The 15,290-nt window shown below is 36.7% G+C and overlaps 3 protein-coding genes across 3 annotated transcripts in view; 1 reads left to right on the forward strand and 2 right to left on the reverse strand.

Annotated features, from left to right (window-relative positions):
• Positions 1 to 15,290, forward strand: part of irak1 (interleukin-1 receptor-associated kinase 1) — a 416,029-nt gene that overhangs the window by 387,323 nt on the left and 13,416 nt on the right. The window lies entirely within an intron of this gene.
• LOC133987746 (galactose-specific lectin nattectin-like) lies at positions 1,239 to 3,187 on the reverse strand. Its single transcript, XM_062427190.1, has 5 exons — positions 3,151 to 3,187; positions 2,964 to 3,052; positions 2,425 to 2,559; positions 1,519 to 1,630; positions 1,239 to 1,306 (listed from the first exon to the last, which is right to left on the reverse strand). The coding sequence occupies exons 1-5, from the start codon at positions 3,185 to 3,187 to the stop codon at positions 1,239 to 1,241; spliced, it is 441 nt and encodes a 146-aa protein (XP_062283174.1).
• On the reverse strand, positions 8,153 to 9,544 carry LOC133987747 (galactose-specific lectin nattectin-like). The gene is made up of 4 exons (XM_062427191.1): positions 9,464 to 9,544; positions 8,923 to 9,057; positions 8,456 to 8,567; positions 8,153 to 8,220 (listed from the first exon to the last, which is right to left on the reverse strand). Exons 1-4 carry the CDS (start codon positions 9,542 to 9,544, stop codon positions 8,153 to 8,155), a joined length of 396 nt encoding a protein of 131 aa, XP_062283175.1.

Below are 15,290 nucleotides of genomic sequence, written 5' to 3' on the forward strand. Positions count from 1 at the left end.
GTTACTCTCGACACAGATATATTATCAGCAGTGTGTTCATTGTAACATAGAAACATGTATACTCAGTTAAACATGATTTACAATCATTTTCCTCACCTGAAAGGGGAAATAGAAAGAAATGAAGCAGGACACAATGATGCTGGCTTCAGGTTCAAACTGTAATGAACGAGCCGTCAGCAACACGCCCCCTACAGGCAGAACCCGGAAGACCAGAGCAATCAATCAAATCACATCTTTCAACTGAAATAATGGATTACAGATAACTAAAACACCTGATAATTAAACCGGTAGAAATAAAGAACATTTTAAAATATTATTCAAGTGCATTTTCTCAAAACATCAACATCAGTATTTTAACTGTTGTCTCAACCATTGCTTCTTTTAGTGCACATTTGTATATCCATTACATTAACAGGTTTTTATATTGGCATTTTAGTGGTCCTTTTAGTGGTCTTTTTTTTTTATCTTGCTTTAATTTTCTAATCCTGATCACTTAGCTTTGTGAGCACCTGCCCATGTCTGTTTTCGTGGTGTTTTAACTGTCTGCTGTCACTGAAGTTTGTTTGTATGTATGTATCGGTTTGTATGTTGAGATGCCCTCTCCTGAAACTGTAACCAAATCTACCTTCGGATATTAATGAAGTTACCTTGACATTGACAGCATGAAACAGAACAATGTATGAGCTGACAACAGAAGGCCATTACAATGTCCATGTAGCTGTGTGCACATGATTATAGCAAAGTGTGTTGAGTTATCCTGAGTTAAGCCAGGTAAAATGTGTTTGATTTTTCCATTTCCTTTTGTGAGACACTTGTGGATACAGGGGTCAGATTAGATCACCTTTTTTAGTTACTGAACAAGTCTCGGGTCTGCCTCTTATCACCTTCTTTTCCACTCTGTCTAAGCTCCCTCACAAGACCTCTTGCAAATAAAGTGTCAAGGCCCAGTTGTTGATATAGACAGCAACCTCAAGTTTTGGGACTTTGACTATGTTTATCCAAAGACATTCAACATTATAACAGATATTTGGCTTTACATTCTTACCATGTTTACTCCATTCTCTGTAGAGTGTATGTCTGGTGTGTGATTTTATTATTTAAAATAAAATAAAATGATCAGACATTGCATGATATATCTTTATTGACTCAACTGAAATTCAATCAAAACTGTCAGTACAGTATATCTTCAAGAAGGTGTATGTGACATCCACAGCTGTGTCAGCACATGGCATGGATCTTCACAGGCTCTTGCCACAAATAAACGACCTCTTGAAGCCACAGTTTGCATCGTTGACAAAGTCTTTTTCTGTAGAAAGAGGTTTTAAAAATATATATTAGAACTTTGGAGAACTCATGGACACATGTCTTTTCTCAATTAAGAATCTTAATCTCTCCTTGTAACACTCTCCATCAAAGCACAACACATTGTAAGGCTACACCACATTGTTAAAAAAGGTCATTTCTCAATTGCCTCTAAGAAAATCCCAATTTAGAGGACAACAAATCATGAATTTGTACCTCTGAAGTTGATCTCCATGCAATTCTCATGACCACCAGCATTGTTAGGCTCGCCGCTATGCCAGCCTTTGAAGTCAAACTTGCTGCCATCGCTCCACAGCCACACACCATCCTGAGAGAAAATGTTTTCAGAGTCATTTCACTCAAATCTATATTTTAACCCCCAGTGGGAGAAAACTGTGCTAATTGGGTGAAATATCCACCACTTATAATAAAGGGAGAATAATTTTAATTACAATGAAAAATTACTTTCAAAACACTCACCAGTAATGCCTCGTTTCAGAAATAATGTCGAGGTTACTCAAGATAATCTATAAACATTGGTTTTCTTCTCTTACACCTACAGCAAAAAACTAAAAAAAAAGTATAAAAACTGGGATCACGTTGCACGTTAATCATTCCTCCTGTTCATACTGACTATTAAAGATCTCCTTCAAATGTGCTTTCAATGTAAAGTGATGGAGGACAGAATCCATAGTGTGGAAGTATAGTAACAACAAGAGGAACTTTGGCACTATAAAGTTTCATATTATCTTCAGATCAACATTTTAATTTATTTTTGAACAGAAATAGGACTGTGGATTTTGTCCCTACATTACTTACATTGTAAGTGCATTATGAAGGAATCTTCTAATAGTAAGTATGAACAGGAGGAATGTTATGAATTTTATAGATTCAATTGAAACATTCTTATAATTTATAGATTTGTTTTGATGTATTTTAATTGTATGTATGTTGTATTGTATTTTAATATTTTAACTGCAACAACTTTTTAGCAAAGGTGAGTTACAGCATGTTAATAATAGGTGTCTCTTGAGGGTTTAATATCTATTTATGCAACTACCAAATTACATACAGAATATATTCAATGTCAGGCATGCAGAGAGCAGCTGCATCAGGACTCACCTTTGTTGCGTCGTAGCCTCCAACCCAAGTTATTGTATGTTTGCCAGTTGATGCATGAATGATAGCTCTGATGAAGTTGTACACTTTTGTGTTGGGAAGTGAAGCAAGATTCCCACCGTGGGAAGTGCAGGCATGCTGATGGAGGAGAATAAGTGTAAAGCAAAAAAGATTAAATGAGTAAGAGAAAACAATAGAGATGGAGTGTTTTGGAGGATGGAGAAGTGAGAGAAGTGAAAAGTGAGAATGTACATGGAGTTGGCTGTACTTTGTGAATAAAAGCCAGTAGCCTCGCGTTTTCCTTCCAGCAAGTAATTAACATTTAACATTCATTGACAATGGAAGTCCACAATGAAAGAATCTTGTGTGCTTAAAATCAATAAAAATGTGAATGTAAAAAAAAAGCTGTTTGAATATCTTGCTGATATATCAATCTACATATTGTATGAGGACTTCTAATGACTAAGTGATTCTCAAAAGACAGTTGTTCTACAGCATATGTAATGAATACCATATTATTAATGATATTGTTTCATAAGTACCTCTGCATCAGCCCAGTCCTTTTCAACGTGGTTGAACATGTAACAATGATGCTCAAACCGAGTCCAACCAGGTGGGCACACATGGCAATCTATAACACAGTTATAGATAATTAGAGGGATAATGATGCAAAAAGGGACACTTTTTATGGACTGCCAAATAAATGAATACATTTTCAGAAGCACTAACCTGCTGCTACATTTGCCTGTGAACATGGAGAAAGCATGATTAGTATTGAAATCCTCTTAGATTTGCTCTCTTTTGTAATTGTAGATTTTAATTAAAAAGATAAAGGACAGAAAATTATAACAACATTGAATTTTATCAATGTGTTCACTTCACCAGTCTATTGCAAATATAAATAAAACATAAATATTTCAGTCTTACTAATACTACCAATAATTAACACTCTCTTATTTAACACAGAATTATAACATAACATAATACACCAACATTCCTTGACAAGATTTACCATCTCTCACATAGAAAGTTAAATTGTAAAAGGTGGGTGAGATAAAACTGTGAATAAGGAGAATAATAATGTCAATAATTAGTAAAAATAGCAGAAGGAACATAACATTAAGTAGATCCACTGAGAAATACACAAGATATTGACATATACTGTACATATCGTACTAACACACAAATTCATATATATATAAAGAAGCTGTACTTAAGGTACTTATGGCTTCCTAAGATAGAACCAGTGGGTCTGCTGGTTGACCAGACTGTGTTCAGGTAATAATCTCAAAGGATTTTGCTCCCACAAAAAAGAAATATCTGTGGAAATGTATGTGGTGAATAGAGGCCACCTGTTCAAAATGAGGACCTCAGAACTTTTTTTAAAACTAATATTTCAGTGTGCATAATACTTACATTTTCTCCAATCCACAGTCCACAGAGGAGCAACATGAAATAAAGGTTTGATGCCATCTGTTTAAAGATACAGTATATTAGAAATGTAATGCATCATGGAAAATTCTATGGTGAATTTTTCTAAATCAAAATGACATTAAATGAAATTATTGAAGCTATTTCACAGAAATATGGCATGGTAAAGAAAAAAGGGGATTTGTTCTTGATGTGAACTCTAAATGTGATTTTTTTTTTAAACAGATCAAGAATCATTTCTGTACATATGTTTCAAACCAGCTGATGCCATGATGAAAAAGATTAAAACATTACCTTGTTGGGATGATCAGGTGAGGTGTCACTTGCAGCAGTAGCAGGTAACTCAGTGTCTTTGAAAAGCAAAACGCAGTCTTTTATATGCTCCTCTGATCACGAAATACCAATGAATTATTGTAATGAATAACGTGTTGCATTAGTCTTGAGGAAACACCCAGAACTATATTAAAGTATTAAAGTACAAGATGTCTTCTGTACAGGATACCCCTAAGGTATCCGCTACAGCAAACACTTTCAGTAGCAATGCTATGGGGTGATTTATAATTATTATAATTAATAATATTGTCAATATAATTATTATAAAATATTATAATGACCAAATATTATAATTTATAACAGTCACTTCAACAGTTTGAAAACTTCCATTTCAAACCAGACTGTATTGACATTGAAGATGTCTTTGCCATCTTTGCCTGGGGCCCCCCAGATCGTGTTAATGTTTTTTACTCGAGTTAATCGCTCTTCACTGACTCACACACTGTCACAGACTGCTGTTATAATCGACCTCTGTAAACTGTGCACAGTGCACAGCATGTGTTGGTCATATTCCTGTACTGTCTGCACACATTGTTGGATTTTGATGTGGGAAGGCGGCATCTTATCAGGGGCAACACGGAGCGGCGCATACACCAAAAAGAAAAAAAAGATTGCTTATTTGCAAGTCATGTCTTCTTTTTATAAAGTCACAGAGGTTGAAAGTAGCAAGGCTGTTTTGACAATATAAGGAGTAGAAAGTCCAGATATTTGTGTTCAAATGTAGGGAGTTCAAGTAAAAAGTCGTCAGAAAAATAAATACTCAAGTAAAGTACAGATACCTGGAAAATCTAGTTAAGTACAAATACTTTGTTACTTCCCACCTCTGTTGTTTGGCGCCCTAAGCAATGTACCTGCTCTACATCCTGCTTTTAAATCGTTTAACCACATGAATCAGCCATGTTTGACTTTCTGTCACCATCATACATAATTTGGCCTCCCCTTTATATGCTACCTCTGGAGTCGATTTTTAGGAAGCATGGTATTCCTTTTCACTGCTTTGCTGATGATGTGCAGATGTATTTGCCGTTAAAGGTCCCTACCAAAGATTCTCTTCAGGCCGTGCTTAACTGCTTGAGTGACATTAAAACATGGATGGATTTAAACTTCTTAAAATTAAATGAATACAAAACAGAGGTTGTCCTGTTCTGTCGCCCTGACCTGGTTCAGGTCCTTGCCAGCTCCCTTGGCCCACTAGCACCTTACATAGGATCCCACGCCAGGAATCTTGGTGTGATTATTGATGGTGCTTTTAAATTAGACAAACAGGTCTGCTCAGTGGTCAAGTCTAGCTTTTTTTCAGCTGAGACTTCTAGCCAAAGTTAAATCCTATCTAAGCCAGAAAGATCTTGAAAAAGTTATCCATGCTTTTATTACATCTCACTTAGATTATTGCAACTCCCTGTATGTCGGCATTGACCAGTCAGAGCTTAACCGCCTGCAGCTTGTTCAGAATGCAACTAGGACAAAGAAACGAGAGCACATAACTCCGGTGCTCTCTTCTCTTCACTGGCTTCTGGTTAGATACAGGATTGATTTTAAGATTCTTTTATTTGTTTTTAAGTCTCTGAATGGGCTGGCCCCGGAATACCTGTCTGACCTTATTAAATTGCATCAGCCCTCCAGAGCCCTTAGGTCAGCTAATCAGGTGGTCTTGGACGTTCCTCAATCCCTCTTAAAAACTAGAGGAGATCGAGCCTTTGCAGTTGCAGCTCCCACTCTGTGGAATGCATTACCTTTTACTGTGCGGACTGCAAACAGCCTCTCCACTTTTAAAACACTGCTTAAAACGCACTTGTTCACCTTGGCGGAGTATAGACGCTTTATTGGGTCTTTTATCTGTTATATTTCTCTATATTATTTTGTTTTTATTGTTTTTATTGCTTTTATTGTTTGTTTGTTTTATTGTCTCTGCTTATTTTTCTGTAAAGCACTTTGGTAGGCCATTGGCCATTGGCTATATAAATAAACATGACGTTGACATTGACAAATATTAAGCGATGCTGTTCTTTTAACCATGAACCATCACCAGGCCACTGCAACAAACTCCCTCCTGCAATCCTGCAAGTACCATAGAGAAAAAGTCCTTATTCAGCAATATGACAGCTGCGAAATGCTACAGTTGACTCCCATTCAAACTTCTCTCAATTCAGTTCAGTTCAAATGTATTTACATCACGCCAAATCACAAAAGAAGTTATCTCAAGGAACTTGACCGTATTCTTTGATTTAAGGAGATCCCACATTTCTCCATGACCAAGCACTTGGCAACAGTAGCAAGGGGATAGGTGGTTGTGGAAATCTGTGAGACAAGAAAGCATAAAAAGAAGCCAAGTTGGTAATATGCATTTAATGTACATGACAGATGGAGAAGGTGGGGGAAGAGAAGGATGTAACATCTGTGACGTCACCCATTGGTTTGTGGACTGCTGCTCGGAAGCGAATAGTATCGGATCTCAGCAGCGCCATCTTGAACATTTCAGGTGCATGCTGGGAAAAATAAAAACACGGATTCTACTTATATGGGCATCAGGAGGGGCATGAGGCGCCCTCCTGAACCTGTGAACCAATCAACCTGTCAATCACGACGTAGCCACGCCCTAATGCATACCCTGCTTTATCGTCAAATATAAAATCGAGGAGGCCAAAATTCATACTACATTGAAAAAGGCTTTAAACTAGCGATTGAGACCATAAACACATTTTGAAAACATTTACTGAGGTTAGAAATCAAGTGAGAAGTTGGTGAATTCTCCATTGACTTGTATAGAGACGGAGGTCCTTTTGACACCAAAACGGTCGCCCCCCGGTGGCCTTTTGATAGAATGCAGTTTTAAGTTACTTCCGCGTTGGCCTAATTTCAGAGGACAGGAACTCCCCGCCTGATTGCATCGTGGAAACTTCCCTGGCAGTCTAAGCCTATGGCAGCATAATTAGGAGCTGGTCAAAAACAAGCCTGGCTTGCCGTAACTATAAGCTTCATCAAAAAGGAAAATTTTAAGCCTCATCTTAAATGTAGAGAGGGTGCTTGCCCCCGGTCTAAAACTATAAGATGGTTCCATCAGAGAGGAGGCTGAACATTGGAAGTCATCCAGGTCTTTGTCATTCAGGCATGCTTGAAGTTTAGCTAAATAGTATTGGTCCAAGCTTGAGTTGAAAATGGCTGCAACTCCACCTTCTCGGCCAGTGACTCAATGAATGTGAGTATTAATATGACTGGGGCAAGTAGATTCATTTAGGCTGTGTATTTTTTCATGACAGCCGTGTTTCAGTAAAACCTCTTATCACCTTCTTTGACACTTTGGCTATTAATCTCCCTCAAAAAAGTTAACATGGCAAATAAGGTGTCAAAGCCCAGTTGTTGATAAAGACAGACTTCTTTTTTTAACTTTAAGGTACCTCTAGTGTTTTTTTTTAGATTTTATTGGCATAGACACCTTTTTTTTTGCAGTAGACTAACAGGAAACATGGGAGAGAGAGGGGGATGTGACATGCAGTAAAGGACCTCCGATCGGGAGTCGAACCGGATTGGCTGCGTGTATGGCATGCACTCTAACCACTCGACCACCTGCGCACCGGCACCTCTAGTTTTGGGACTTTGACTATGTGTATTCAAAGATATCCAACATTATAACATTATTTTGCTTTTATTGTGACAATGTTTACTCCATGCACTGTATTTCCAGTGTGTGACTTTATTATTTGAAATGTGATGTTTTTTTTAAATATAGAATCACAGTGTTATATAAAATAAAATAAATAACTGAAAATCTTTCAAAACAATCATCAGTACATATTAAGCTTTGGAATGAGAAAAACAGATGAGTCATTGCAGAGCAGGATATATCTTTATTTCCATAATCAGAATTAATCAAAAATGTCAATACAGTGAATCTTCAAGCAGTGACAGCCATCAAGGTATAATATCCAGGGCTGACATCCTCGGCTCTGTCTGCTGACGGCATGCATCTTCACAGGCTCTTGCCACAAACAAAATAATTCTTACGATGACACTGTCCATCATTGACATAGTTTCGTCCTGCAGACAGAAGTTAAAAAATAAATTGAAATCTCTCCAAAAAAAATGACACTGATATTGTCTTCCTATTTTCAATTAAGTACCTAGAGCTCTCTTTATAGCTCTCTTTAAACACAACATAATTCACAATTTAAGGCTATACTAGGTAAAGGCTAAGGTAATTCATTTATCTTAAATATTGAGAATTGATTTTAAAATGTCCCAACCAAGACAACAACAGATCATCAACATGTACCTGATACGTTGATCTCCATGCAATTCTCATGACCACGAGCATTGTTAGGCTCTCCACGATGCCATCCTTTGAAGTCAAACTTGCTACCATCACTCCACAGCCACACACCCTCCTGAAAGAAAATTAGGCCAAAGATAATCCAGAAACGGTGGTTTGACCACTTTATACCTACAGCAAAAAAAAATCTAAAAACTGGGATCAAGTTGCAGGTTAAGTTTTCAAATGTTATTTGTGAATGGTTTGAGCAACCACAACAAAGTTTCATTAACCATCATTGGTGGCATCAAAACACTCACAGATTTAATCAACTTTGACAAATACTTAAAATATCTGCTGAAACACCCAAATTTAACTTAAATGACAGGTTTGTAATGTTTCAAGGCTGTCTTAAACTATGCATTGAGCACGACTCTCTGCATAGTTTAAGACAGACTTGAAAGAAGAAGAATAGCTGCATCAGTACTCACCTTTACTGCATCGTAGCCTCCAACCCAAGTTCTTAAATGTTTGCCAGTTGATCTATGAATGATAGCTCTGATGAAGCCGTATACTTTTGAGTTGGGGAGGGAGGCAAGATTCCCACCGAGGGAAGTGCAGGCACGCTGAAGGAGAAGAATACATTTTAAGCAAAAGTAATGTGAAAATAATACAGAGATGTAGTGTTATGGAAGAGGGAGAAGTGAGAAAAGTGAAAGGTGAAATGTACATGGAAATGGCAAGACTGTACTTTCTTCCAGCAAGTAGTAACCTTTTTTTTTTTTTTTTCTTTACTGATGATGGAAGTCCACAATGAAAGACTTTCCTATGTTTGAAATCACTAAAAGTGTGAATGTCAAACTGCTTCAGAATTGCAGGCAACTGTAAAACTGTTTGAATATCTTGTTGGTATAAAGACTTGCATATTATATGAGGACTTCTACCACTATGTGATTCTTGTAAGAACAACTGGTCTACAGCATAGGTTATATCATAGATACCATATTATAAATGATATTGTTTCATAAATACCTCTGCATCAGCCCAGTACTTTAAAGCGTGGTTAAACAGGTAACAATGATTCTCAAAGTGAGTCCAACCAGGTGGGCACATAATGCAATCTATAAAACAGTTATAGATAGTAAGAGGGATGATAATGCAAAAAGCCAGTGACTGTCAAATAAATAAAACAATTCTGAGAAGCACCAACCGTGGCCTGCAGCGTGGCCTGCTACATTTGCCTGTGAACATGGAGAAAGCATCATTAGTATTGAAATCATCTCAGATTTGCTCTCTTTTGTAGCTTTGGATAATAAAAAGAAACAGAATTTAAAAAAAGATTTACCTTCTGTCACTTAGAAAAGTAAATTGTTAGGGTAAAAGGCGGATGAGATAAATTGTAAATAAAGAGAATAACAATGGCAGTAATTAGTAAAAATAACACAGGGAATATAACAGCAATGAGATCCATTGAGAAATACAAAGGACATTGACATATACTATATATACATATTGTACTTGCTTGTACATACACACATATTAATTCATACATAAAGTTACTTATGGCTTCAGGTCACAGAAAAATATCTGTGGAAAGGTATGTTGTGAATAAACTCCACCTGTTCAAAATTCGGTCTATTTTCATTTATACATTTTCCATCATGTTTTTTTTTTAAATAGATATTTCAGTGTGTACACAACTTACATTTTCTCCAATCCACAGTCCACAGAGGACCAAAATGAAATGAAGACTTGATGTCATCTGTGTATATATATGGCATATTACAAATGTAATGCATCATAGAGAAGTCTATGGTGAGAGAATTTAAATAAAACATAAAATGACAATTCCATATATTGTTATTGAAGATATTTTGAAATATGGCATGGTAAAGAAAAGTATAACTGAAAAGAGGATTTGTTCTTGACATGAACTCTAAATGGAATGAAATGAATCAAACCAGCTGATGCTACGATTAAAAGGGGGAAAGTATTACCTTGTTGGGGTGATCAGGTGAGGTTGCACTCACAGCAGTCGCAAGTAACTTGGTGTCTTGGAAAGAAAAATGCGTTTTTTTATATTCTTCTGATCATGAGATACTGTTGAATTATTTAATGAATTATGTATTATATCAGTCTTGAGGAAAATCCAGTCTTATTTATAGAGCCCCTAAGCAATCACTTATAGAGCACACTTTAGGAACTCGCACGAGAGTCATCCTGAGCAATGCTATGCTATGAAGTGTTTAATATTTAATGTATACTTAATATAATTTAATATCATTATAATAGTCAATACCTTCAAACCAGACTGTATTGACATTGAAGACCTGTTTATTCCTAGCTCAGTAATTTGTGGTGGGACCAGCCAGTCCAGTGCCGTCTACTAATATCCTCTATCAGGAAATCTTTTTTTTTCTCTGTTTTCCTCCATTTCCCCCTTTCTTTGTGTGTGTGTTTGTCCCCAGTTTGCCTCTCTGTGTGCTGGACACGTATTTTCAAAAGAAATATGGGACGAGATGTTATCTTTTGTGTAGATTATATTATTAAATTACTAAGTGAAGTTGTGACAACTTTCCACTGTCTCTGTCTCTGATGCACGAGGTTTCAGCTCCGCCCTGCTGAGACAGAGGAGAGGAGCAGCTAACATTAACCTCTGCAAATCATTATTTTATGCTGCAATCTTATTTTTAATGCTCTATTATAGTATTTTATTTCTCTTTATTTCTATGTTTCTGTACTTTGTTTTTATTATTAGTGTGTGTGTGTGTGTGTGTGTGTGTGGGGGGGGGGGGGGGGGGTATGTATGTGTTTACTATGATTGGGTTGTATTTTTATTTCTCAAATTCCATGTTTTTTTCAATTTTTCCTAAGTACACATTCAAAGACTAAGACCATGAACTAAGTGAACTGGCTGTAGCCTTTGCAGGAACTGTGCATGTCTGGGTTTGTGCTGCACACTAGACAACAGAAAAAAAACAAGACTGCATGTTAAAAAATAATATAATAATAATAAAATGAAAACCCTAGAATAAACACATTATTGCACAGCTTAGTCTTTACGGTTGATGGTTTCCCACTGACCTGGGGTCAGACAGTTAGCACAAAAGTTCTGCATCTTTGCCAAAATACTTGCCAAATACTGTTCAAGAATATTTGGGCCATATTTACTATTTCAAATGTGGGCCACGCTGGCTAACGCTCTGATTAGCCAGTGCTGACCATCATTACCAAAACTGGCCAAGATATGTTTGACTATAATTGGACCACATTTGCTGCATCGTATGTGTGCCACTTTTGGTTTATATTCAGATTATATTTTGCCTACTATGCCACATCTTTGCCAAAGGTGGTCCACATTTGTTTTGTGACATTTGGGCCATATACACCACTTACCACATGGGACACTTTAGGCTCACAATCAGATTATATATTGCTGACAACACTGCATCTTTGCCAAAAAATATCTTATTTGGGATATTAGGGCCACATTTGCTCTTTTACACGTTGGCCATGTGGGCTCAGATCCATTTTGTCCGGGCCAGAAGAAGGCCAGCAGTGCTGCATCATTGCCTGAAGTGGCCCATATCTGTATGCTATCGGGGTATAATAAACTCTCTTTGGAGTAGGGTCAAGATTATGAGATAGTAAAATCCACCCTTCTTCATGCATAAAGCCAAGTGTTAGGCCAGGGCATAACATCTTCTGTTTTAAATTAGTTTTCATTGCTTTTTTTGCTTCTGCCTCATTGATTGTATGTTTTTCAAATTTTATTCTCTGAAACACCAATTTTGTTCACTTGCCTCTGCAGAAATAGTAGATTTTCTACAACACTTCTCATATTTATTGATTCACATTTATTTGTTAGTATGGTTATAGACAGTGATGTTTCAGAGTGTCTGACCTTTTCCAAAGAGTGTGAGAGTGTGTGTAATAAGTCATCTGTTCTGTCACGTTAGAGAATGGGGAAAAAAATGGATCACACCCTTAAAGTAAACCAACGCTCAGTTTACTTTGAGTGTTTAGTCAGGGTGATTTTGTTTAAAATGGAAAAACTAAACAAATAACACACATGAAAATCAAATACTGTAATACAGTAATTACTCACGTTGAAATAACGTTAATGTGCTTCCAGCTTGAAAGAATACATTCATAGGCGATAGTTGTACCACTCTTTCAAATATCTCTCTTGAACATGTGATCAACACGTCCAATCTTTCATCAGAGGTCGGGAGGTTAATCAGACAGACATTTGCCAAACTGCTTAGTTGTCATATTTTTCTCTTTTTAACTTTTTGAAAACACTTCTGATAAAGCTTTATTTCCCTTTAGGATTAATGAAGTACCTTATGTAGCAATATACTATATTTATTTTCCACACATATTCATACTTTGGAAATTCATAAATTTTTCCTATATCATTTGATTTCTGGAGTGCAATTAATGTGTAGTAAGTGTTACAGATGGGTGTGTGATGGCCCCTCTGGTCTGCAGCTCTTGTCACTGCTTTGTTCTGTCTGCAGGGGAGGTTCCTGATTAGCAGGCACACTGATCAGCAGGATGGGACACACCTTGGCCCGGTACCCCCCATGTATAAAGCCAGAAAAGCTGCCAGTCCAGTTTTTCCCCTTTTCTCTCCCTGACATGCTCCTGTGTTGCTTTCTTGGTTGTTTTACTTTGTTTCATCAAACAACACCCACACATCCTCACTCATCCATTCCCTACATGACTGATTTTACAGACTAACCCTACCTATCTGTTGTTTTCTGTTAATTATGACTGCTTTCCATTGATTAAATTTACTTTTGAACTGTTAACTGTGTAACCTTTTTGCCACTGTCAAGAACCGGGCTGTGACAGGTGAGGGCTCGCCGTCTTAACACTTTTTGGAGGTATAGTGGTAATTTGGTTCGGTTAAAGCTGAGGATTCTTATGGAAAAAGATGTATTTTTTATTACTCCAGTGTCATTTTGTCCCCACAACCCAAAGATATTCAGTTTACAATCATAGAAAACTAAAGAAAGTAGGAAATATTCACACTTAAGCTGGAACCAGAGAAGCTGAACAATAAACTGCTTATCAAAACAGTTGGCAATTAATTTTTCTGTTGATCAACTAATTTACCAATCGTCTATTTAAGATGAAGTTGTCTCAAAAATTAATTATGGAGCTGTTTGCTTGTGATGGAAACATGATCAGACCTTGATTATTATTATGTGCATTTTAGAGATAGATTTTTGTTCACTTTAATATTTTTGTGTGTTTGGGGGAAAAAAACTCATTCAACAAAATGCAACCATGATTGCTGAAATTGCTATTCAAATGTGTATTTTGTGTGTTGACTAAACTTAGCAAATATCTCTCTAATTACCTATAGTAGATAAGAAATGGTCTGCAATAGATTCAGAAAATGTCTTGTATTTTTGGCCACATCCAAATGTTTATTGGTAATGTTGGAAGGCCCCCTAGTGGACAGAAGGTATAACAACCACTTGTTGATAGTGGCATTGGCAATACATAAGGATGTGTATATAGTATATAGGTACAAAGTGAATATTAATAATAGGCTACATTTGAGCATTAAAAATGGGAACATATTTAAAATAAAATATGCATTAAAATATGCAAAGTTTGTTGTTGTAAAGTTTAATTAGGCTGTGATTATCCTAGAGGTCAGAATTTTACACAGTGAGGTCAAGTTTCAAAAATGTGGTCTCACTATAATGAAATGGTTACTGTGCGGACTATCACACATGAATACAATTGGCCTATTCAATGCACAAGAGTCTTAGCTTTCCAGTCATACCTAATGTATGCAGTTCCAAGACTGTTTAGGGACCCCAACATGCAGAAATATTAAAATTCACCATTTTTAGAATATGCAAAAATAATTTATACTACATAAAAATAAAAAACTGCATGGTTTTTGCCCAAAAACTCCAGGGGAATTGCATAAAATGTCAAGGGACCCCTTTACCAATAGCCATGCCAGTTTTTCCACCCAAGAAAAGCCTAATTGGCCTCCTTCAAAATAAGCAGTAATGTCGACATACAGCCACTAGGAGGTGTAGTGAGCCCCCTGAACCTAAACAAGCATTATTCCTTATGATTGCAATATATTTCCAGATGGTCTTTTATCCATAATCCTTACCCCTGAATACAACACATTCCAAAGCTATTTTAAAAACTACGACCTCAAACATTACCATAGATTTGAATAATAATCTAAGTGACAAAACGGACTACAGTAAATTGGATGGACAGATGGGCTTGTTTTTTCTGTCACTTCTGCCAACAATTTGTATTATCATGCATAAAGTTAAAACATAATTGGCTTTAAGGAGTGACATCAAATAAAAGAATTAAAGTTTCTGCATTACATAGTATGCGGCAACCAGGAAAGAGATTGTGCTACAATGATAATAGAGTCTAACGAAATGCTTGTACAACTAGAAAAGTGATAATGAAAGAAGAAAATGGAAAAAAAACATTTATGGGATTTTGGTGTATGGGGGGGTTCAAAGATTTGTATTTAAAAATAAAATCATCCCAACAGAACTAGGCTTCAGGCTGCAACTTGACCTGCTCACAACCTCTCCAGCTTCAGAGAAGACCCGTTCACATGGCCTCCAACAAACAGAGAGATATGACAAGAGTCAACATTGTTCTGGTTTAGCCAACATGTTCATTTGTTTTGGTTAAGATGCTGGTGCTCTAGTGCGACATCTAGTGGCTGAATGTCATTTCTAGCACCTTTTAAACATTTTAGTAGTTGGACAAATACCTGCCCCACATTCAACCCAGCATACATGTGTGATGCTTTGTTTGAGGTGGTAACGTTTTGGTGTAGTGAAGCAAG

This window comes from Scomber scombrus, chromosome 10 (genome assembly GCF_963691925.1).
Source record: "Scomber scombrus chromosome 10, fScoSco1.1, whole genome shotgun sequence".
Classification (NCBI taxonomy): domain Eukaryota; kingdom Metazoa; phylum Chordata; class Actinopteri; order Scombriformes; family Scombridae; genus Scomber; species Scomber scombrus.

Coding starts and splice junctions, on each gene's coding strand:
- LOC133987746 (XM_062427190.1), bottom strand. CDS start 3,187: ATGCTTTCTCCATGTTCACAGGCAAATGTAGCAGCAG. Junction 3,053..3,150: donor ACAGGCAAATGTAGCAGCAG/GTTAGTGCTTCT, acceptor ACTGTGTTATAG/ATTGCCATGTGTGCCCACCT. Junction 1,631..2,424: donor GAGGCTACGACGCAACAAAG/GTGAGTCCTGAT, acceptor ATTTTCTCTCAG/GATGGTGTGTGGCTGTGGAG.
- LOC133987747 (XM_062427191.1), bottom strand. CDS start 9,544: ATGTGCCCACCTGGTTGGACTCACTTTGAGAATCATTGTTACCTGTTT. Junction 9,058..9,463: donor AGTACTGGGCTGATGCAGAG/GTATTTATGAAA, acceptor CTTCTCCTTCAG/CGTGCCTGCACTTCCCTCGG. Junction 8,568..8,922: donor GAGGCTACGATGCAGTAAAG/GTGAGTACTGAT, acceptor ATTTTCTTTCAG/GAGGGTGTGTGGCTGTGGAG.